The 25,657-nt window shown below is 35.0% G+C and overlaps 1 protein-coding gene across 7 annotated transcripts in view; it reads left to right on the forward strand.

Annotated features, from left to right (window-relative positions):
• PDS5B (PDS5 cohesin associated factor B) overlaps positions 1 to 25,657 on the forward strand; it is a 129,408-nt gene that overhangs the window by 13,659 nt on the left and 90,092 nt on the right. For all 7 annotated transcript variants that reach the window (XM_077752530.1, XM_077752531.1, XM_077752534.1 and 4 more), the window contains exons 6-10: positions 1,104 to 1,184; positions 7,901 to 8,041; positions 9,768 to 9,883; positions 13,211 to 13,305; positions 24,310 to 24,455. In XM_077752530.1, the coding sequence (XP_077608656.1) occupies positions 1,104 to 1,184; positions 7,901 to 8,041; positions 9,768 to 9,883; positions 13,211 to 13,305; positions 24,310 to 24,455 (579 nt within the window). The remainder of the gene's footprint in view (positions 1 to 1,103; positions 1,185 to 7,900; positions 8,042 to 9,767; positions 9,884 to 13,210; positions 13,306 to 24,309; positions 24,456 to 25,657) is intronic.

The following is a 25,657-nucleotide window of genomic DNA, read 5'->3' on the forward strand; positions in this document are numbered from 1 at the left end:
AGAAGAAAATTCCTTAAGAAAGATACAGTGAGCACAAGCTAAATAGGAAAATATTGATAGATTTGGTTACATTAAGTTTACAAACTTTTCTATGCTCTAAGATACCATAAACATTGTGAAAAGACAAGTATAGACTAAGATATGTTATACATAACAGTTGAAAAAGTTTTAGTGTGTAGAGTTTTAGAGAAATTCTACAAATAAATAAGGACAAATAGCCCATTTGAAGAATGGCAGAGATAGAATTTACAGAAAATTTCTTATATACACAAGGAAGCATGTACAAGATGTACAGTTTAGTCTGTTAATAGAATGAGTAAATAAGCTGTAGTGTATTATATAGTAAACAGCATTTAGAAATGAAAGAAATAATTCAGTAGAACCATAAATACAGGTAAGTCTAAAAATATGCTGAATATGAGTTTTAGGATGTGTACAGTGTACCTGTTTTCTGTAAGATGTTTAAGCTGGACTAGCAATTCTCTTTTGATCTTTGGTCTTGATTATTTCTGTCATTGCCAGAGTATCTTAGAAACCTGTTTTCTTAAGATATCTTTTCGTATACCTGTTTTCTTTTCGTATTTTACTGTTTGTTTGCTGCATCCTTGGCCTTACCTGTGGTCTGAGATGTGCTTGAGTAAATTTGCTGTCCTGTAGATGCCCCAAACTCTTTTGTCTTTCCCTATGTATGGGGCCCCCATTGCTGTTCACATTACAACCCAGCTCATTTTCTTATGATGTGTTTGTTCTTCTGGACCTGAGGTAAAATGCCCCGTATTTGTACTCGGCTGAACTGATTTGACTTCAGGACTAGATGTAGAATGAGTGTCTTCTCTTCTGTTGTTGACCTTTTCTGTGTGTAAACCTCATGCTGTGAATGAGATAGGAAGAGAATGTAATTTTCCTTTCTTGGAAGGGTCTTATGGTCTAGTAGACTAGCTAGTCTTAAAAGAAAAAAAATGGCTTTGCCTGCTTTTTTATTCAGATTGAGTCTTAGATAATTTTCTCATTCATTTTACTCAGGACTAGCTTTTTGAATACAGGTAATGTTTTGTTTTTCATAATTAGAGATATATAATACAGATTTTTTTTATGTTTTTCAGAATTTAAACAAGCAAGCCTATGATTTGGCAAAGGCTTTACTGAAGAGGACAGCTCAAGCTATTGAACCATATATTACCAATGTAAGTCTTTCTTGTAATTGGTTGTCAGAAGGATTAGCCAGAATCTTAAAGATAGCTAAAAGCAAAATTTTGGCAAGTAAGACTATGTAATTTTAAATTTCATGTTGTTTTAATCATTAAATAATATAGTTTCTTTTTCCTTATTTAAAATTATTCTTGGTTACTATTTTATGGACAGTTAGCTCCCATCTTGTTTGTTCATTCATTTACTTCTTTCAAGTTGCCTAGAACTAGAACATCTTTTATTTTGGTTAGCAAGATAATACTGTTGTTTCTAATGTTACAAGTAGAGCTAAATGTTAGTTAGATAAAACATATGGAATTTCTCATTATTCAGGGAAATTAGAGCTTTTTGAGGATTAAATTGATTTATACAAGAAGTAGATAGGAACTAATATCAAGACCTTACAGTTGAAAGCACGTATTAATGGCAGCAGTTTGGTAACAGTTGCTTATCTTGTTGTCCCTGGGGTAGATTTCAAATACATCTACCTTTTCTGAAAAAGAGGAGGAATTGAGATGAAATGAGCCCTTTTAGTATCATCCCAAATCTGCTTGACCATATTGTAGCTATTTTCAGAAGAAATGTATATTAGCTAATAGATTGTTGTAAGTTTTATTTTCTCTCCTTAATTCTCTTGAGTTGAACAACTCTAGATACAATCTACGTGAATGGTGCTTCCTGGAACAAATCTAGAACACAGTGTTAATGTTGGCCTCTGGAATTGTGTAGCAGTTCTCTCAGCTTACTTTCCATTTTCACTCACCTGCAAATATGTAAATGATATAAATCAGTCTTCTTGAAAAAAGTGAGAAAGTCATTTATAATCACTTATGTATTTAATTTTCCTGAAGTTTATTGAAGGAGCATAGTTTCCATAGTATATAAAAATTTAAGTCCATAAAATACATGATGAAAATGTGCTTCAAATAGTAACAAGCTTTATAAAACCGTATTTTGGTAAATCTCAGTTTTTGCTTCTGGCTTATAGCCTTAAATAACTCTAAGCACATGATGATTTGGAAAATGTATTTGATTTGTAAGGAAATTGTTTTGGAGGGTGAATTATCACAATCTGGACAGATTGTGTAATCTATCTTAATAGCTCAAATTGGCAGAGAATTCCAAATTATGATTTCTGCAGGTTTTGTCAGTTTTGGGTGTTGACTGGAGTAAATTGGTTGGATTGGGTTGAGTTTTTTTTCATTATTGATCTAGTGGCATTTGAAGTGTTTAGACCCAGACTTAAACATTCTATAATTAATTAGCCTTCCCTTTTCCTTTGATTCAAGTGCATCTGAATGACTATCTCCATGGCCCATTAGATATACTAGGTGAGCTCCTCCTGGTGGTCATTTGTTTAAATTGATATTGCTAAGCCAGATGTTTTTTAGGGGAATGCTTAAGGTTTTTTGGTGCTTTTTTTCTGGTTCATTATACCGTTGTCTCAACATATGTATATGTTCAAAAATGTTTATAATTAGAGCTAAAATAAAAAGGACCACAAATACTTTAGTAATCTCAGGTAAATCAAGGTAAAAACATTTCCCTTCACTAATACCTTGTATTAATTTTCTGTTCTTAGTAGTTCTTGTTTACAGAAGTACAACTAGCCTCTCCGTCATTTCTTGTATCTTTATTAGAAGCTGGGGGAGCAGAGGCACAAGATTAGTAGAATGGTCTGAACAGACTTTCAGTTGTATGTTTATTCCCAATACTTTGTTCATTGTTTTATCTCGTTTTCTTGTTCCTTACTTTATTTGAGGGTTCGCTAAGAAGTCATTAAGAGTTGATTTTTTCCCCCCTTTACTCTCTTATATCTACATTCTATTTTTCTACCTCAAACCTATACAATTACAAGTAAAATACTTTCTAGTGAACTTAATTGTTTTGTAGTAGGATGAAATGAGTTACTGTATTAAAATAATTTTCAGCCTTTTTGGACTTGTACATGTAGTAGCCATTATTCATTTATCTTTCTAGTGGAGAATTAGTGAGCAAAAAGAAAGGTAGGATACTGAGGTAATAATAACAACTCCATTTCTATCTCTCTTTATTAATGTTATTTTTGCTATTGTGGATGTCATATAGACACATTCAAGTTCTTTATAGATAGTGATTCTTAAATATATAGAATTTAAAACACTGTGGTGGTGTAGATTATTATTTAAAAATAAAATTTGTCACTTGACAACTCAGAACTAAAAAGTATAAGTAATTTTTAAAAAGGCAAAACAGTCTCAGAGAAAAGTACAGTGTACCGTGTACACTGTGTAGTGACCATTCAAAAAATTTTCTACATGGATCACTTCTTGGCAATTTTATTTTTCATTAGAATGTTTTAATTACAAGTTTCAAGTTGCTTAATTTTGCTAGCCTTGGTTTTTGCATCTGTAAGGTGGAGTTAATAAAATACTTGGAGTGATTGTAGAGAATGTGTTGGTTAATGTGAAAGCACTTTTGTCAGTAAAATTGACTATTAAACCTAAGGCAGAATTTCTTGCTGACCTTTAACTTACCCATATACCTTTCATTAGGAGGCAGTTGTTATAAATGTGCAGTGGGAAAATCAGTTACCCATTTGTAAATAAAAGACTGATGTATTTTGGAAGGAAATATTTTAATCAAATCTCTATCTGCCTCTTCCACTAAATTATAAATAAGCCCTTATGGATGGAGAACATGGATTGTTTTACTTATATTTATATTATAGTACCTGCTGCATGTTATTCATTTGCTGAATATGTATTGAGCACCTACTCTGTCAGGCACTATGGCAGGCTCTTCCTATACAGTAGAGAAGACTGACTTGGTCCTTGCCTTTATGGGGATTATAAATGTTAAAATAATTGTTATTGATGAAATTTGTAAGAAGTTAACCCAGAGAATGATTTTTTTTTTTTATTTCCAAATGAGTTTTTCCCAGACTGATGAAGAACAAGACAATTACATCACGTGATAAGATGGCCAGATTGGAAAGGATTATTGTGTTTTGGTTAAGCAAAAGTTAGATTTACTGGTTTTAAACAGGAGAAAATTTGTGAATGGAAACAGCCATTTTATTTTCAGCCTGAATGAGAGTTTAACCTCTGAGGTCATGAAGTTCTTTTCCCACAATATTGATAAACAAGGACAACAAACAAGTTACTTTAAAAACGAGTAAAGAAAGCATAGTAAAATAGAATTTGTGCTTTTCTCCCCATCATGGGTACTTAGTTTGTACAGGTTCACAGACATAATAAACTTCATTTAAGAATAACCTGAACAGTGTAGGAAAAGAAGAACCTGAGTTAGGGGCACTTGGGTGACTCAGTTGGTTAAGCATTTGAGTCTTGATTTTGGCTCAGGTCATTATCTGGCCATCATGAGTTGGAGCCCCATGTTGGGCTCTGCTCCTCCCCGGCTCATGCACATGCTTTCTTTCTCTCTCCTCAATAACCTGAGTTAAAGTAAGCAGAAAAGACCTAGAAATGTGAAATTTTCAACTTTGTACTTTCCATATAGAAAACATATTTAAGCCAGATTGTGTTGACTGTAACTGAAAGAAGAGATCAGGGCTTATGTGTTGCAAAAAATCCTTAAACCACTTTTTTAAGGAGACAGAATATTCCGTTGAGAATATGTGGTATATTCTTTGGGTTATTTTTTTACAAATTTGGAAGATTTTAAGTAGAAAGGAACTGGACCATTATGCTATGTATCCTTACCAGTTTTGGCAGTCATATGGTAAATGATCTGAATGTGGAAACTAATTATAGCTGGTTCCTTATAGAAATAAAATTATTCAAATTTGGATTTTCCTTGTGTGTGCTTTTAATTGGATTTTAATTACTGCTATAAACCTTGTACATATGCATACACATTTCATCAGATTATAAAAGAAGACGGAAAGGATTAGTATGAGGTTATTTTGCTAAGAGCTTTCCCTCAAGGTCAGGAACAAGACAGGAATGTCCTCTTGCCACTGTTATTCAACATAGTATTGGGAGTCTTAGTAGTCAGACAACACAAAGGATAAAAGGCATCCATATTGGCAAGGAGGAAGTCAAACTTTCACTTTCACAGATGCCATGATACGCTGTATGGAAAATAAAAAAAACCTGCTAGAACTGATCCATTAATTCAGCAGAGTTGCTGGATATAAAATCAATACACAGAAGTTGGTTACATTCCTGTACATCAGTAATGAAGCAACAGAAAGAGAAATCAAGGAATTGATCCCATTTACAGTTGCACCAAAACCCATAAAATACCTAGGAATAAACCTAACTAAAGAGATAAAGAATGTATACACTGAAAACTATAGAAAGCTTTTAAAAGAAATTGAAGAAGACACACACACACACACACACACACACACACACACACACGGAAAAATATTCTTTGTTCCTGGATTGGAAGAACAAATATTGTTAAAATGTCAGTACTACCCAAAGCAATCTATATATCCAGTGCAATTCCTATCAAAATAACACCAGCATTCTTCACAGAACTAGAACGAAACATCCTAAAATTTGTATGGAACCAGAAAAGACCCTGAATAGCCAAAGCAATCCTGATAAAGAAAAGCAAAGCTGGAGGCATCACAATGCCAGACTTCAAGATGTGTTACAAATCTGTAATCATTAAGACAGTATAGTACTGGCACAGAAACAATCAGTGGAACAGAATAGGGAGCCCAGAAATGGACCCACAAACATAAGGCCAACTAATCTTTGACAAAGCAGGAAAGAATATCTTATGGAATAAAGACAGTCTCTTCAGCAAATGGTGCTGGGAAAAGTGGACAGTGACATGTGGGAAAATGAACCTGGACCACTTTCTTACAGCCTACACAAAAATGAAATGGATGAAAGACCTAAACGTAAGACACGAAGCGATCAAAATCCTAGAGGAGAAAGCAGGCAAACAAAAGCAAAAATGAACTCTTGGTACCTCATCAAAATAAAAAGCTTCTGGACAGTGAAGGAAACAGTCAGCAAAACTAAAAGACAACTAATGGAATGGGAGAAGACATTTGCAAATGACATATCAGATAAAAGGGTTAGTATCCAAATTCTATAAAGAATGTACCACTCAACACCCAAAAAACAATCCAGTGAAAAAATGGACAAAAGACATGAATAGACACTTCTCCAGAGAAGACATCCAGATGGTGAACAGACACATGAAAAAATACTCAACGTCACTCATCATGAGGGAAATACAAATCAAAACCGCAATGAGATACCACCTCACACCCGTCAGAACGGCTAACATTAACAACCCAGGCAACACCATATGTTGGTGAGGATGCGGAGAAAGAGGATCTCTTTTGCACTGTTGGTGGGCATGCGAACTAGTGCAGCCACTCTGGAAAACAGTATGGAGGTTTCTCAAAAAATTAAAAATAGAACTACCTTACAGCCCAACAATTGCACTACTAGGTATTTATCAAAGGGATACAGGTGTGCTGTTTCCAAGGGGTACATGCACCCCAGTGTTTATAGCAGCACTATCAGCAATAGCCGAAGAAAGGAAAGAGCCCAAATGTTCATTGACAGATGAATGGATAAAGAAGATGTGGCATATATATATATATACATATATATATATACACACACATACATACACGCACATGGAATATTCAGCAATAAAAAAAAATGAAATCTTGCCATTTGCAACTACGTGGATGGAACCAGAGGGTATTATCCTAAGCAAAACTACTATCACATGACTTCACTCAATGAAGACTTTAAGATACAAAACAGATAAACCTAAGGGAAGGGAAGCAAAAATAATATAAAAGCAGGGAGGGGGACAAAACATGAGACTCTTAAAAATAGAGAACAGAAGATTGCTGGAGGGGTTGTAGGAGAGGGGATGGGCTAAATGGGTAAGGGGCATTAACACTTGCTGGGATGAGCACTGGGTGTTACATATATAGGAGATGAATCACTGGAATCTACTCCTGAAATCATTGTTGCACTATATGCTAACTAACTTGGATGTAAATTAAAAAATAAAGTACAAAAAATGAGGTTGTTTTGGGGCACATGGGTGGCTCAGTTGGTTAAGCACCCGAGTTTGGCTCAGGTCATGATCTCACGGTTCATGTGTTCAAGCCCTATGTCAGGCTTTGTGCTGACAGCTCAGAGCCTAGAGCCTACTTCGAATTCTGTGTTTCTCTCTCTCCGCCCCTCTTGTGCTTGCGCTCTGTGTGTGTCTCTCTCTCTGAAAAATTAATGAAAAGAAAAAAGAAAGCTTGTTCTGTATTATAAATAAAATTACTTATTTTAAAAGTGGAATCGACTCCTATGAAGATACAAGGCTTTTTTTTTTCAATGCTGTCTTCCATACATGCTAAGGTGAACAAGATGTGATCTCTTTGACTTTAAGAAATTTAGTAGGGAAATTAAGACATGTACACAATTATAACTGTATTACAGGATAAAGTATAGTAAGTTTTGTAATGAAAAATAAAGTACATATGGTAGGTAGAGTGTTGATTGATAAGCTAATTGCTAAATTAGTACAAGTTATCTTTTGTGTACAAGGTGAATTTCATGTACAAGGTGAACTAGGCTGTAGTTGTTTCCTACCTACTGTTAGAAAATGTTTTGATAAACCTGGTTTGATTTTGTATAAAATAATAATTTAACTGAATAATGAAAATTTTATAAAATTCATTTTGTCTATGCCGTTTCTATTAATGATAAAATTTTTTTCTCAAAAGTTTTTTAATCAGGTTCTGATGCTTGGGAAAACATCTATCAGCGATTTGTCAGAGCATGTCTTTGACTTAATTTTGGAGCTCTATAATATTGATAGTCATTTGCTGCTCTCTGTTTTACCCCAGCTTGAATTTAAATTAAAGGTAACTATTCTGAAAGGGATATGGTCTGTCAGCCAGATTTGCAAAGAGCATTATTTGTGGCTTTTTAAATCTTAGGATGTGTTAGCTGGATATTACAGATACGGTAGTGTATTACTGTTATTTATTACATGTTTGTTACCTTACCTATTTATCTCCAGTGCCCAGCCTAGCAAATAGTGGCTACTTAATGACCTAACAGGATAGTATTTTTCTTTAGATATTTTCCAAATAAATTCTAGATTGTGACTCACTTTTGAGATCATAGCTATATATTAAGCTTGTTTTCAAGGCACAGTTTATAGTGGTTCCCAAGATCCCTTGATTAGGCAATAAAAAATAGTTTAGAGTCTATTATCCACATGTTGTGAAATATTTTCATTTTGGGCATATTATATTATGCTTATGTTGAAAGCTCCACTACTTTTCTCATAGTTCTCTGGAATCTTTTGGCGGCATGTTGACCTCACCTTGACATTAAATTATGCCATCAATTTGAGTTCCATTTATAGATTTGACGAATAGTCTTTGCTCTTTCAAATTATTATAGGAAGATTAAATAAAGCTGGTTATAATTAATAATCTTTGATGAAACCTGATGTACCACCCAGAAAAGTTCTTAAATGATTTCTGTGTTATAGTTCTTGTTTCTAAAAATTTTTGTCTCTTTGAAAACAGTAAAATAAATAGTTCATGTTGGTAGTGTGAATACCCCACAAAACCAGCAAATGATTATTCTTGGTTTATTCCAGGGTGTATTTTTGGTATATTTCTCAAGTGACCCACTTGATTCAGTGGCCTCTTTGCTTCATTTTTCCCCTCATGTAGTTAGCAATTTCGGTGAGGCAGAATGCAGTCAAATAAGGGATTATAATCCTTGCTTTCAGCAAATTTAACATCTAGAAGAGGGAAAAAAATGCAGATTTAATAAGAGGTCAGATATTATAAGTATCCTAAAAGATACAAACAGCATGCAGTTGAAACAAAGGAAACAACTGCAGAAGCATCTAGAAGTGGGAAGATGCTGGGCGAATTTGTGGAACACAAAGGACTATAATTGGATAGTGGCATAAAGTAAGTTTAAATCATCCCTGGCTGTACATTAGAATCTTTACCTGTGGAGCCTTAACAGATGTCCAGGCATTAAATCAGACCAGTTGATCAGAATTGTTGGTAATAAAATCCAGGCAATTTGTTGTTTTACTTTAGAGTTCTAGAGGTCATTTTAATGTGCCCCCAGGGTTGAAAAGCACTTATTTAGAGGAATAGTGAGAAAAAATAGAGATGAGTTAGGTCATTATTGTAGGAGCTCTTAATGCTAGGCTGTGGCGTTGGTTTAAAATTAAAAAAGAAAAAAAGTGTACAATGTCATCTGTAGCACCTTGAATATCAAACAGATAGTTTTTCAAGGTTCTGCATAGGTTTGATGTGAGTTAGTTTTTACATTTGATTGTAAATGGAAATAAGCCTCAATTGTAAGAGGGGCCTCTAATATTTAATCAAACTTTGGGATGTATTTTCATGTAAGGAGTATTGCTTTAATGAGATGATGAGATCATTTAAGAGAACATTTAATTTTTTGAAGAGTTTATTGAGCATTTTCATGTATAAAGTTTTCATGTGGAGCTCATGAAAATTTTTGTGGAATTGGGAGATGAGGAAAATCATGGGAAAATTGTCATAAATATATCTACCTGAGAGTTTTAAAGCTGTTTGTGTTTTCTTTTAGAGCAATGATAATGAGGAACGCCTACAAGTTGTTAAACTACTGGCAAAAATGTTTGGCGCAAAGGATTCAGAATTGGCTTCTCAAAACAAACCACTCTGGCAGTGTTACTTGGGCAGGTATATGACTTTGGTGTCCTGTTTAAAAGTAATTTATGTTTATATCTACTTACATTATTTTTAAAACACCCATATTTAATATTTTTGTGAAATATTAAAAATGAAAGGTTTTATATTTTGAATTATTTTTTTATATATGTTGAAATTTTTGAATGTTGGTCATGATTGGCCATATTTACAGTTGCCCTTTTTCTTTTCATCTTATTTTGCCCTTAGTAATTTTTGAAAGCTGATAACATTAATTTTGTAATTTTTTTTTTTTTTTTTTAAAGATAATACAGTTATAAAGCTATCTCAAGGGGTACCTGGGTGGCTTGTTGGATAAGCGTCCGACTTCAGCTCAGATAATGATCTCACAGTTTGTGGATTCGAGCCCCACATCAGGCTCTGTGCTGACAGCTCAGAGCCTGGAGCCTGCTTCGATTCTGTCTCCCTCTCTCTGACCCTCCCCACTCCTCTCAAAAATAAATAAACATTAAAATTTTTTAAGGGGCGCCTGGGTGGCTTAGTCGGTTAAGCGTCCGACTTTCGCTTGGGTCATGATCTCACGGTTCGTGGGTTCAAGCCCCGCGTCGGGCGCTGTGCTGACTGCCAGTTCAGAGTCTGGAGCCTGTTTCAGTCTGTGACTCCCTCTCTCTCTGACCCTCCCCTGCTCACGCTGTCTCTCTCTCTCTCTCTCTCCTAAAAATAAATAAAACATTTAAAAAAAAAATTTTTTTTAAAAAGCTATCGCAAAAGGTATTATAATCATGAAATTAAAATGTGTTGTTATTATGTAGCAGTGACTCTTTCCAACTGAAAATAAATCATGAGACATTCGTAAAGACAAGGATATCCACAGAATTAATAAATAAATGATATGCATGTTTTTCCTCCTAACCTCCTTTGTACATTTCTCATTTAAAGAAAATGATAACCTGGGTTCCATGTATGCTTTTAATTTCCACAAACCTGAAAAATTGGTTGCAAAATTTTGAGTGTGTTTGTAGATTTCTCTTTAATATGAGAAGAGTTCATTTCATTACATTTCTAAAAGTATCCCTGACCTTGAATATGTTAAAACCACTTCTGAAGTGCCCTGACTGAAACCTACTTTGGCCCTGAAGTTAAAGGAGAACCCCCCTCCCCCAAATTTTCTCATAACAAATAATGCAATTAAGTCATAAATAGGATTTTAAAAGTCTTGGTGTTTTTTTTTTTTTTGTATTCAAATATTTGCATGTTATAACCACTTTTCTTTCCCTCTTAATACTAGAACTGTCAATGATTATGGGAAATTTAATCTCTTGTGGTCTTTTCTAATTTGTTAAGTGAGGTAGAAGGTTTTATAAATTCTTGTTAAGTGCTCAGTTCATAATGTGATTTCCTGTCTCTTACATAGGTCAATAGTATTTGACAAGGTGCATTAAATAAATAAATTTTAGCCCATTGTCATTTTTGAGTTTGATTTCTACACTTTTTTCCCTTAAATAACAATGGAGAGCTTTTGGGCAGTAGAGCAAAATATTCTATGCATTTTTAAACTTATATCAGTCAACTTAAAGTCCATTTCACTTAATGTGGTAAAACAAAAATATAGTTTTTACTTATAGACATTTAATATGTCTTTAAATCAGGACTTGGGTTACCCAGAACTTGTGAGTTTTTAGAAGAGGAAAAAATAATCTCAATTAAAATTTATGTTACACTGTAATTTTTTCTTTTACTTTTAATGACCTAAAACTGAAACTCACTGATTATTACTAAGTTTAAGGACCTAGAGTATTTTTTTAAAAGAGTTCTTATATTTATTTATAATGGTTAAATGGTACATGTTTAGTTGAAAAATGATAAAGTGCATAAGGATGGAGTACTTAGATTCAAAACATTCTGGAAACATTACACAAGATCATAGGCTAGATGTTAAAACTTTATTGAGTGTACTTCATTGAGCATTTTTTTCTGATTTATAAGCTTTTATGAATAATGTGCTAATTTGAAGACCTCTTTTTTCTCCTTTAAAATACTAAATTTGTTTCTTCTCGTATTGGATGATACAAAATTTGGAAACCTTTTGATAATACAGAATTAAGACAAATGAAAATACTGAATAGAAAAGTCTTGCTTTGCTTTGATCTTGTTGCTACTTAACAAGATTTTTTAAAAAACATCACTGTTTATGCATTGGATGCATATGGGCTTTCACCATCAATAGTTTAGAAATACTTAGACATCATGTGCTTTATGATGGAGGAACAGGATGCCATCTATGAACTAGTCTTGCTAAAACAGTGAATCTGGATATTATTGGTGTCTAGACCTAACTATCAGTTTATAAGATTTAGGGGAGAGGGGAGCCTGTTAATTGAAATCAGAATAATATAACAGCAAAATCTAAACTGTGGAAAAACACTACACAACACAATCAAAAACAGTTACTTCACCAAATAAATTACAAGTTAAAAAGATGGAGGAGAAATACAAGATTAAAAGATACTTAAATGATATATCAATAACTGAGTTTTAATATTTTAGAGATATGCTAAGATATTTACTTCTTCATATAAAAATTGGCTTTGGTATTAGTGGAAATGTGATGGTTAACTGGAGAGGAGTAATTTGGGCTCAGTTTTTAGTCATGTAAAATGATAATGGGGTTTAGTGTAAGATGTGCCATGCTTTTTGTGAATGCTGTACATTTAAGAAGGAATACTTAGAAGAAAATTTTTCTTTTCAAACACAGTTTGAGATTTATATAATGTATCTGTGAACCGTGTACATGCATATGCTTATATAAACAGACCTATTAGAAAGTATAATATTTATAGAAAAACATCTTTTTTTAAAAAAAATGTTTTATTTATTTTTGAGAGAGAGACAGCATGAGCAGGGGAGAGTCAGAGAGAGAGGGAGACACAGAATCTGAAGACAGGCTCCAGACTCTGAGTTAGCTGTCGGCAGAGATCCCGATGCGGGGCTCAAACCCACGAACTGTGAGATCACAACCTGAGTTGAAGTCGGATGCTTAACCAACTGAGCCACCCAGGTGCCCCAGGAAAAATATTGTCATTTTAAATTTTGTGCTTGAGCCAAATGTGTATTGTTTATACATGTTCCTTGAAAGTACATCGTTCAGGAGGTTGTGCTAGTTTAATACAGACTTTCCACAGCATTCATAAATATATAGCATATCAAAACTTTGTTGAAATAGTCTGACTTCCACTTTGAATTATTCTACAAAGATTGTTTTTGCTTTTAGTTAGAGGAATAAATATAAATTGATTATAGATTAAACATTATCTGTTTCACTTATTTTAAAGATCATTCTGTCCCTTTATGTTTTTTCAGGTTTAATGACATCCACGTACCAATCCGCCTGGAATGTGTGAAATTTGCTAGCCATTGTCTCATGAACCATCCTGATTTAGCAAAGGACTTAACAGGTACTATATACCCACCGTAGCCAATATTTCTAGATGCTTATTGGTGAAAAAAACCAGTTTTATATATATGGGGAAAATATCCCCCTTTTTGGTTATTGTGATAAATAAAGACTTTATTTATGGAAGTTACTCTCTGAAGCTAGAATTTTGACTCCTTGTGCCTATGTAGTCTAGAAGCACGTATAAAAAGTCAATGTTAACAGAGACAATAATTAGTTTTTTAGTTTAAGAACAATTTTAAAGATGTTCTAGGCATTTGGATTTGAACAGGTCTTGACTTTGATGTTCTTTAACATTTTGAGAACTTAGTTGGGAGTCATTAATTTGTAAGCTTATTTAACTATGCTAAATGGAGATAACTTTTCTGAAATCTGTATAATTATAAGGTATTTAGAACTTTGCATTTTTGTAGTAATAAGAATATCATATATGTGACTGTTACTCTTTTATAAAATTTTTTTACAGTTTATTTATTTTGTGGGGGGAAGGGCAGAGAGAGAGGGAGACAGAATCCCATGCAGGCCTTGTGCTGTCAGTACAGAGCCCCAATGCGGGGCTCAAACTCACGAACTGAGAGATCATGTCCTGAGCTGAGGTCCAAAGCTTATTAACTGACTAAGCCACGCAGGTGCCCCAATTTTCTTTAAATTAAGAAATATTTTAGAAAATACAGATGACTATAGTAGCCACTATGTCTTCTTTAGAAATGTTGGCATTTTGCTGTATTTGCTCAAGAGATTAAAAAAAGAAGAGAAATGTTGATGTAGAAATGCTTGTCATAAACTGTATTCTTCCTGTTGGCAGAGGGTTGCCTGCTCCCCTAAATTTGGTCTGCATCCTTTTTGTTTTTCTATGTCACATGTGTATTTGTCCATAAGTTATATACAGTATTGTTATATGTGTTTTAAAAATCTTATTGAATTTGTTGGAGTTGAATTCATTTTATATTTTTTATTTTCCATGCTTGTTTTTGTATTATTTTTCTCTTTCCCTCTTTTCTGCTTAATTGATTAATTTTCTTTATTCTCATTTTTCCTTTTCCCCTGTGGGCTTGGAAGTTAACATTCTCTTTTGTGCTTTGACTGCATAATTGATTAATGAAGTCTAAAGTTAGTCAGAACTCTAGCTTCTTTCTGAGAAGGAAACCTTGAAAATTAACTCTGCACATTCTCTTCCTATCTTTCACATTATTAATAGTTATTTTCTCTTTTTAAAACTTTACTAACTTGTAGTACATTTTTAAATGATTTTGTAATGGTCTTTGCTTATGCTTGATTCTTAAATCTTACAGCTTCCTTCTGAGTTTCTTTTGTTAAAGAAAATGATAAAGTATATTAGTTCATAATATTTTTAACAATAATGTGTCATAGTCATGCTTTCAAGTTTTGCTGAATTTCTGCCAGTGAGATTTAAACAGCAAATATTTCTAACCTTCATCCTTTTGGGGAGAGATGCCCTGCCTGGAATCCTCTCTTGACCCACTCATATCTGAATTCAGACTGCTTGCTCTTTGAGCTTCTGTTTTGTAGCATTGATCTTTAGATGATCTTTTCTTCCTCCCTCTTGTGTCTTCTCCCTCTCTTTCATCCTTTCTTTTCCTTCACTTCCCTTTTCCTTTTCCTTTTCCTTTTCCTTTCCCTCCCCCCCGTGTGTGTGTGTGTGTGTGTGTGTGTGTGTGTGTGTGTGTGTGTTTCTCCTTTCTATTACTCCTCTTTTTACCTTGACATTTCTTTTACTGTAGCGTTTTACTTGTGTTACTGATGCAAGATTCTTTGAGAAAACTAATGATAGTATTTGGGGGAATTTTTTTCCTACAGAATGTTTGTTTTAGCTAATTTGTTTTTCCCACCTTTTATTTGCTTTTGTTTGTATTATCTGTGTTTAGAGGCTTTCCTCAAATGCATGGCAGTGTGTGGCTGTCTGCTCGTAATTAAGAGTGTGGGACTAAATAAAGAGCTATTTAGAACGCCTTGAATGTATAGATAGAATTGTTGATTTTGAATGTAACTTTAGGGTGATCAGGTTGGGTTGTTTGTTGGAAAATCTCCAGTTTAAATACTTCCTCTTCAACTGGTCTGATTTCCCACTGAAGAGTATTCTATCAGAAGTTCAGAAGTCTAGTTGTTAGTGTCTTCAGGACTCCTGTAATATTACTTTATTGTTTCCTATTATTGAGTGCTATTTTGTTGTATAAATATGCAATAATTTATTTTTTTGTTTGATGGGCTATTTTCGATTTGGGGCTATTAATACTGAAATTACTGTATTCTTACAAGTGTTGCTTTGGATTTATGTTTTCATATCTCTTTGTAACTACTTAAGAGTAAAGTTATTGGTCATAGGGTAAATATGTGTTTAATTTTATAAGAAATGACTTTTCCGTATTAGCTCCCCTGTTTTTCACTCGCACTAATAAATGCTTGAGAGTTCCATTTCTTAAATGTTTTTGTCAACATTTTGTGTCATCAGGCTTTTTCAGTATAGTCCTTCTCATCGGGCTTGCTGTTTGTTGTGGTTTGAACTTGCATTCTACTGATGACAAATGAGATGGAGCATCGTTTTTATGAGCATATGGATATTTTCTTTTATGAGGTGTCTATTTAAATTTTAAATCCATCTTTTTAAAATTGGCTTGTTTTTCTTGTGGATTTGTAGTAGTTCTGTAGATATTCTAGACTTTTAAAGTAAAAAACTTAAGTATTTTTCCCATAGTCAGAATTTTTTATTCCTATTACCAGTTTACTATAAAAGGATACAGGAACAGTCAAATGAAAGAGATGTATAGGGCAAGGTGTGGAGAGAGTGGTTGGTTGCCCTCTCTGGTCTTATTCTCTCAGTACCTTCCAGTGTTCACCAAACTGGAAACTCTCTGAACCCCATTATTTAGGGTTTTGTTTTGTTTTATTTTGCTTTTTATTCTCAAGGTAGCTAGCATGCAGTGTAGACCTGGCTTGGGCAGTAGATCCCCGTGATTCACCATTTACACATAGCACCCAGTGGTCATCCCAACAAGTGCCCTCCTCAGTGCCCATCACCCACTTTTCCACACCCCCACAACTCCCCATCCCCATCAACCATCAGTTTGTTCTCTGTACTTAAGAGTCTCATAGTTTGCCTCCCTCTTTGTTTTATATTATTTTTGCTTCCCTTCCCTTCCCTTATATTCATCTGTTTTGTATCTTAAATTCCACAAGAGTGAAATCATTTGATACTTGTCTTCCTCTTACTGACTTATTTTGCTTAGCATAATACACTCTAGCTGTTTTCAGAATTTTCTCTTTATGTTTGTGTTTTGCCAGTTTCACTACAATATGTGAAGTGTTGAGCTGTTTTTGTTGATTTTGAAAGGAGTTCTCTTTGCTTCTTAGACTTGGATGCCTGTTTCCTTCCTCAGATTAGGGAAGTTCTCAGCTATAATTTGTTCAAATAAATGTCTGCCCCTTTCTCTTCTTCTAGAACTCCTATGACACAAAGATTATTTTGTTTCACTGAATCACTTAGGTCTCTAATTCTTCTTCTGTGGTCTAGTAATTTCCTTTCCCTCATTTCTCAACTTCGTCGTTTTTCATAATTTTATCTTCTGTCACCTACTCTCTCCTCTGCTTCTTCTGACCTCACTGTCACTGTATCTAGTTTGTTTCACATCTCATTTGTAGCATTTCTGAATTCATTGTGACAATTCTTAGGTCCTTGATCTCCGTAGCAGTAAATTCTCTGCTGTCTTTTATGCCTTTTTTTTCAAGCCCAGCTATTAGTCTTATGACTCTAATTCTAATTTTTTTTAGATATATTGTTTATGTGTGTTTTGAGCGATTCTCTTGCTGGCTGTCATTTCTTCCTGTATTTTCTTTTGAGGAGAATTCTTCTGTTTTGTCATTTGGGCTAGGTTTCTGTCTTTTATGTGTTTTAGTAGCTTGTTGTGGGGCGCCTGGGTGGCTCAGTCAGTTAAGCGTCTGACTTTGGCTCAGGTCAGGATCTTGTGGTTCATGGGTTCTAACCCTGCATCAGGTTCTGTGCGGGCAACTCAGAGCCTGGAGCCTGTTTCAGATTCTGTGTCTCCCTCTCTCTCTCTGCCCCTCCCCCACTCATGCCCTGTCTCTCTCTTTCTCAAAAATAAATAAACTATAAAAAATTTTAAAAAATAGCTTGTTGTGTGTCCTGCATCTGTGAGTACTGCTTTATTAAAAAGGGGTCGTACATTGTCCAAGGCCTGGTACTTCAGAAAGTGTTATTGGAGTGTGTTGTGTGCTCTCTGTTGTGTATTTGGCTGCTCTATCTCACTGGTCAGTCCTCTACAAAGCTTCTCCTTGCTTCTAGTGGTAGATTGTTTGGACCTTCCACCAGATGTGCTTTGATTTGTTCATTGAAGTAACCCTGGAAAAAAGGAAAGGCTGGGAAACAAAACCACAGGACAGTTGTCTGTTGGTGCCTGGGGCCGGTGGCTGTGCTATTCTGGCGGAGAGGCCAGCTGGCTCACTCCGTGTCTGTCCTGCTCCAATAGATTAGCAGTTGCCAGGCATGGAGGGGCAGGCTTTTGGTGTAAGTGGGTCCCACCTCCACTTGGAGCCGCTATCCTTTTCCCTGAAGTCCCACCATGTTGGTGATGGGGAGAAAAATGGCGATACCTCTTCCCTGTACTGGGTGTCTCAAACCACACTGTTCAGGCAGAGTAGTGCCGCTGGTTGGCTTGCCCTGCGCAGCCTACAGTCTCCTGTGCCTCCCTGGTGTTGGGCTGGGATTCAGAACTTGTTGTCTTAAGGGGCCTGCACCTTGCAGATTCTGTCCTGGTGTAGGCCACTCAGCCCTGCCAGTAAAGGGCTCTTGCAGAGTCTTTTGTCCTTGGGGAGGCACTAAACCAGAGTGCCTGCCTCTGGGAAGAGGACTGTTCTTTCCCAGGGTGGCTCTCAGATCTCTACGGTGCCCCAGGGCCAGCTCCTTGCCTTCCAGGCACATTTACAAGGCTGGCTCTAGTCTGGAGAAAGTTGTTCACTTTTGTAAACTCTAATCTTCAGCTCCTCAAGCTGTTGGCAGAGTAGAAACTAGCACTCTCCATATTTCTTGTTCCCCAGTCCATGGTCTGGAGGTGCTTTTCTCTTGTCCTAGCACAATACTGTAATTCCACAGCTTTTCTGTCTCTCTTTCCCTTTTGTTTCTCCTCTGAAGGGATTCCTTCCCCTCTGTGCCTGCGCCGTATTATCTCCCCCAATTTGTATACATGCACTTCTGTCCCTCCAAGCTGTCTCCCTCCACCTGTGAAGATCTTTTGTTACTCAGCAGACTGATTTCCTGGATGTTTCAAGTGTTCTGACCTCAATATAGCTGTGTTTGAGGGACAAGGGAAATCCAGGCCCCCCTACTTCTCTGCTATCTTAATTCTTCCTCAGAATTTTAAAAAAATGTTTATTTCTTTAAAATTTATGGTAGAGCACATGAGCAGGTTTACGGCAGAGAGAGAGGGAGATAGGATATGAAATGGTGTCTCAGCGGACCGCAGAGAGCTCAATGGGGTGCTTGAACTTAACAAATTTTGAGACCATGACCGAGCTTAAGTCAATTGCTTAACCAACTGACCCATCCAGATGCCACATCCTATAGTCAGAATTTTAATGCAAAATTTACTGTTAGCTAAATAATAGATAGATGTTTTCATCTTATGTAGCTATCTATGCTATATTTTATATGTGAATAATTTCACCAATAACCTTTTTAGTCTTCACCATTGTTTGACAATTTGTAAGTTTACTGAAAGATAGTATGTAGTTTCTTTCATTTTTAATTTTTTTGTAGTTTCATTTTTTAATGAAACATTTGTTATTATGTTGTGTGATTTCCTTGTTTTCAGCCTCTGGGAAAACTTTAATTATTTTTTTCTTTAATTCCCATCACCTGTTTCTCCTCCCCTCACTCACCTCTCTTCTGGTAACCATCACTTCTCTATAGTTGAGTCTGTTTCTTGGTTTATCTCTCTTTTTTCCCCCTTTGCTCATTTGTTTTGTTTCTTAAATTCCACATATAAGTGAGATCATATCATACTTGTCTTTCTATGACTGACTTCACTTGTCATTCTTCCTTAAGGCTGAATAATATTCCATTGTGTGTATATATGTATACGTGTGTGTGTGTATGTGTATGGGTGTGTGTGTATATATAGTGTGTGTGTGTGTGTGTGTGTGTATATACATACATACACACACACACACACACCACCTCTTATTTATCCATTCATTTATCACTGAACACTTGGGCTTTCCCGTAGTTTGGCTATTGTAAATAACATTGCTGTAAACATTAGGGTGCATGTATCCCTTGAATTAGTGCTTTTATATTCTTTGGGCAAATACCCAGTAGTGTAATGGCTGGGTTATAGGGTAGTCCTCTATTTTTAATTTTTAGAGGAAACGCCATACTGGTTTCCACAGTGGCTATACCAGTTTGCATTCCCACCAACAGTGCCAGAGGGTTGACCTTACTCTACATCCTTGCCAACATTTGTTGTTTCTTTGTTGTCAGCCATTCTGACAGGTGTGATGTGATTATCTCATTGTAGATTTGAATTGCATTTCCCTGATGATGAGTGATGATGAGGATCTTTTCACGTGTCTGTGGGCCATCTGTTTGTCTTCTTTGGAGAAACGTCTGTTCATGTCTCCTGTTCGTTATTTAATTGGATTATTTGTTTTTATGGTGTTGAGTTGTATCAGTTCTTTATATATTTTGGATACTAACCCTTTATCACATATGTTATTTGCCACTATCTTTCCCTATTCCATACACTGTCTTTTAGTTTTGTTGGTTGTTTTCTTTGCCATGCAGAAGCTATTAATTTTTATCTAGTCCCAATAGTTTATTTTTGCTTTTGTTTCCCTTGCCTCAGAAGACATATTTAGAAAAATGTTGTTACAGCCAATGTCAGGGAAATAACTACCTTTGCTCTCTTCTTCAAGGATTTATATGGTTTTGGGTCTCAAATTTAGATCTTTAATCCATTTTTAGTTTATTTTTGTGTATAGTCCAGATTCATTCATTTTGTGTATAGTCCAGTAGTCCAGATTCATTCTTTTGCATGTAGTTGTGGAGTTTTCCCAACACCATTTGTTGAAGAGACTTGTTTCCATTGTATATTCATTCCTCCTTTGTCAAAGATTGACCATATAATTGTGGATTTATTTCTGGGTTTTTTATTCTTTTCCATTGATCTATGTGTTTATTTTTATGTCTGTACCATACTGTTTTAATTACTTGAAATCCTGAATTGTGGTACCTCTAGCTTTGTTTTTATTTTTCAAGATTGCTTTGGCTATTTGAGGTCTTTTGTCATTCCATACAAATTTTAGGATTGTTTTTCTAGTTCTGTGAAAAATGCTGTTGACATTTTGATAAGGATTGCATTAAATCTGTACATTGCTTCGGATAGTATAGACATTTTCACAATAATTGGTTTTTCAACCATGAGCATTGAATGTCTTTCCATTTTTTCATGTTGTCCTGAGTTTCTTTCATCAGTGTTTTAGTCATTCATTCATTTATTCATTTAATTTTTTAGAATGAGAGAGCACACACACATGTGAGTGGGAATTAGGGGCAGAGGGAGAGAGAGAGAGACCCCCAGGCAGGTCCCACATTCAGCGCAGAGCCTGACAAGGGGCTTGATCCCACGACCCTAAGGATCATGACCTGAGCTGAAATCAAGAGTTGGATGCTCAGTTGACTGAGCCACCAAGGCGCCCCAGTGTTTTATAGCTTTAAGTTTATTCCTAGATATATTTTATTGTTTTTGGTACAATTGTAAATGGTACTGTTTTTGTAATTCACGTTCTGCTGCTTCATTATTAGTGTACAGTAATTCAACTAGATTTCTGTACAATGATTTTGTATCCTGTGACTTTACTGAATTCATTTATCAGTGCTAGTAGTTTTTTTGGTAGAATCTTCAGTTTCCTATGTCTTCAGACAGTGAAAGTTTTACTTTTTTCTTATCCATTTGGATGCCTCTTATTTCTTTATGTTGTCTAATTGCTTTGGCTAGGACTTCCAGTACTATGTTGAATAAAAGTCATGAAAGTGGACATCCTAGCCTTGTTCCTGACCTTAGGGGTAAAACTCTGTTTTTTTACCACGGAGTATGATGTTGGCTGTGGGTTTTTCATATAAGGGCTTTATCATACTGTGGTATGTTCCCTTTAGACCTACTTTGCAGAGGATTTTTATCATAAATGGATGTTGTAGTTTGTCGAGTGCTTTTTCTGCATCTGTTGAAAGATTATATGGTTTTTATCCTTTCTCCTATTGATGTGATGTATCAGGTTGATTGTTTTGTGACTGTTGACCCACCCTGCATCCTGGGAATAAACCCCACTTCATCATGAGGTATGATTTTTTGTTGATATTGTTGAATTCAGTTTGCTAATATTTTGTTGAGGATTTTTGCATCTATATTCACTAGAGATACTGGTCTGTAGTTCCTTTTTTTGTGGTATCTTTAACTGGTTTTAGTATCAGGGTGGTACTGACCTTATAGGATGAATTTGGAATTGTCCCTTCCACTTCTGTTTTTTTGGAATAGTTGAGAAGAAGAGGTATTAACTCTTCTTTAAATGTTTGGTAGAATTCGTCTGTAAAGCTGCCTGGTCCTAGACTTCGGTTTTTTGGGAATTTTTTTGATTATTGATTCAATTTCATTGCTGGTAATCAGTCTGTTCAAGTTGTCTGTCTATTTCTTCCTGCTTCAGTTTTGGTAGGTTATGTTTTTGCAGGAATTTATCCATTTCTTCTAAGTTGTCTAGTTTGTTGGCATATGAATTTTCATAATATTCTGGTGTAGTTCATATTTCTGTTATGTTGGTTGTTATTTCTCCTCGTTCATTAATGATTTTGTTTATTCGGGTCCTCTCTCTTTTTTCTTTTTTTTGGCTAAGCGGTTTATTATTTTTGTTGATCATTTCAGAGAATCAGATCTTGGTTTCATTGATCTGTTCTACTTCTGCTGTTGTTGTTGTTTCTCTATCATTTATTTCTGCTCTTTACTGTTTCCTTTTTGCTGGGTTTGGGTTTTGTTGTTTTTCTAGCTCTTTTATGTCAGGTTAGGTTGTTTATTTCAGATTTTTCTTGCATCTTGAGGTAGGCCTGTATTGCTATAAACTACATATTTTAATTTTTGTAGTTGGCTAAAAGACAGCTCTGAAAAATCTAGGGGTCTTAGTACTTTCTATTCACATTTTCAGCCATTTCTCATTTCACAGCATTCTTCATCTGTGCCTTTCTCATTGCTTGGTGCCTTGAATTTCTAAATGTTTCTATGGTTCTTACTCTGGAGAAGCGTTTATTTATTAATTTCTTCTCTTTTTGGATTTCATATTTTTCTTTTGTTTACAAGTTCTACATCTGTGACAGTTTTGTTGAACAATCTCTTTTGCTATGATTCCTTCTCTTGTACTTGTCCCTTTTAAAGACATTTTCATAGGATTTCAGGAGTGAGCTAAGATTAATATATGTTAGACACTCACGTTTATCTTTCTTTTCTTTACAGTGTATTTGTGAGATTCATCCTTGTGCCTTCAGCCACATTTTGGGGGACATGGCCATACTGTGAAGAGTACTGTTAGCTGCTTTGTCATGCTAACTATCGAGAATTTCTTCTTTCTCATTTGTTTTCTCTTCCTCTGCACAGTTAAGATCTGTAGTTTAATAGCTCTTGTATATACCCTGTTTAATATGAAGAATTTGTTTTAGGGAAATTGGGATACATCTTAAAAGAAATTTTCTTTACTGAATTAGGTAAAATAACATTTCTGTTTCTTTAGAAGTTTTTTATTTTTTAAAAAATGTTTACGGTTTTTGTTGTTGTTGTTGTTGTTGTTGTTTTTGAGAGAGTATGAGCAGGGGAGAAGCCGAGAGAGGGGGCAGAAGCTCTGAAGTGGGCTCTGAGTTGACAGCAGCAAGTCCCATGTGGGGCTCCAAATCATGAACCACAAGATTACAACCTGAGCTGAAGTCAAGATGCTTAACCACCAGGGTGCCCCTTGTTTTGTTTTGTTTTGTTTTGTTTTGTTTTTAAGCAATATAATGTCTTTGTCATTTTTGGAAATAGTTCCACTTAGGGAATGCTTAAGGTGAAATTGCTTAAGACCCGGGTAGTGGTTTTATGTGTATTTGCATTGTAATTCTTTATTAAACTATCAATTTATAGGGAAGTAAATTCGCTTACAGTCATAAACACTACTTGCTGCATATAGCCATGGCTATGTATTCCAAACCCAAACAATGAAATTTTACTGGTCTCATAAGATAAAGCTGAATAATATTTGTTATATTTATACTCAGTTGTAATACCTCTTCCTTAAGCCTCATACAACATTACTGAAGAGTGTTAATTTTTTCTTTCAGCTTTCTCAGTGCCAGATCTTAACTGCCATGTTTTTGACTTTAAGATCTTCCTACAGTCACTCCTAATTGTTAAATGTTTGATTTCTTCTATGTTCCTTTTGGCCTTTTTTAGTTCAGTTACATGAACTTGCCTTTTAGTATTTCCTGTAATCCTGTTTCTTGGTGGCTGGTATCTTAATTTTGTTCTTTTAGAAACCTTAGGGTTTCCATAGTTAAGGGATAGAAACTTCAGCACTCTAGCCTTTTCACAGTAGATCCATTTGATTTGAATATTTTAACCATTTAAACAGAAAACAGAAGTGAGATCTTTAAATTTATTATACTTCTTAGGTCATTTATATGGTTTAATTAATGAAGTTAGGAACTCCTTAATACACTACTCTGTTCCCCCACTGCCCAAAATGGGGAAAGGGTTTACTACTCAGTTGCATGTAAATTACTCTATTTTGACTGAAGGACTGACCTTCATTTTTACCCCTCCTTCCCCTGCTCTTAATTTTCTTGAAACATTTTACCCTCTACTTAGGTTTTGCTTTTGTTGTGGTTTACTTTCAAATACAACTTTTAAAAACGTTTTAATTGTTAAAGTTCCATTTAATCAAATAAAATTTTGTCTTTCAGAGTATCTTAAAGTGAGGTCACATGATCCTGAGGAGGCTATTAGACATGATGTTATTGTGTCTATAGTTACAGCTGCTAAAAAGGATATTCTTCTGGTCAACGATCACTTACTTAACTTTGTGAGAGAGAGAACATTAGACAAACGGGTAAGTAGGAATAATAATTACTAGGAGGCTTTCACTTTGAATACCTGAAGTTTAATAGTATTTCATTTGAAAATACTGAGATTTAAATGTAATTTATCATTTTTGAGGGGGTCATTTTAATGAGAAGGTTTCTTTGTTACATTAAACTTTGTTACTTCTTTTAAGTTTGGATTATTTATTCTCATCCTAAAAATGAGATGGCTCTAAATGGTAGTCAGGTGTTTACCCTGGACACTGGTTTTAATAAGTGACTCATAAAGTGACTTAATAACTGATACAACTTACTTATATTGTTGGCTCTCTTTTCTTTTTCCTTTCCTGTGGGTATCAGTTGACTGTTCTTCAGCTGGTGGTATTATAATTTCTGTGGAATAGCAAATAACACGTTTTCAACTTGGCAAAGCTATACATGCTAGAGCAGCATGCTTCTAGCTTATCTTCTGTGACCCTAAACCTTTCTTTTTGAGTGAGCACCCACTAGTTCCACTCAGTAATCATTAGCTTCTTAAGAGAGATACTGTGTCTTACTATGTTTGTATTCATATTGCCTGGACTCTGTTAGACACTGAGTAAGGGTATGAGTGCATGTTCATTCTCACCTCATCCCCATTGTTTTTCCTTTGTGGTATGGGTTTTACAGACTTAGGCTTGAGTAGTTTTAGTGAAGGATGAAAATCTTTGATGTATTGAGGGTTAATTAGCAAAGAAAGTGGGAGGCCTATTGGTAGCTGTGAATAGCTTTGATTAGGTAAATACCTTACAACATTTTAATAGTCGCTGGTAAGGTTGATTTTGCTGTCCTCATCATTTAGTGCTCTCTTTGATAATGCTGGTTGTAGGTGAAGAATAGATGGGCAGGAATTGCATGGTTTTCCCTCCAGATCTGTAGGTATTTGGAACAACTTATTTTAACTAATAAAAAGGCCAAAAGGTGTAAAGAAGGAAAAGGAGATTTGCATCTTGGTAGGCTAACTGCCTTTTAAGTATTCAAATAGTCTTTTTCTTAGTTAGACTTGGAATTTGAACTAAGTGTGTGTTGTTGGGATCAAATAATTTTTGATAATCATATTGTATTCGTCGTAGGGCTACTTAGTTCAGTCAGATAAATATTAATTGGAAACCAGAAAGTAATTGAATATATTTATGTTCTTGGCAGTATTAGAATATACTCTGTCTTTATATTCTCCTTAAAGCAGCAGTTT

Source organism: Crocuta crocuta, unplaced genomic scaffold, assembly GCF_008692635.1.
Source record: "Crocuta crocuta isolate KB4526 unplaced genomic scaffold, BGI_CrCroc_1.0 scaffold190, whole genome shotgun sequence".
Classification (NCBI taxonomy): domain Eukaryota; kingdom Metazoa; phylum Chordata; class Mammalia; order Carnivora; family Hyaenidae; genus Crocuta; species Crocuta crocuta.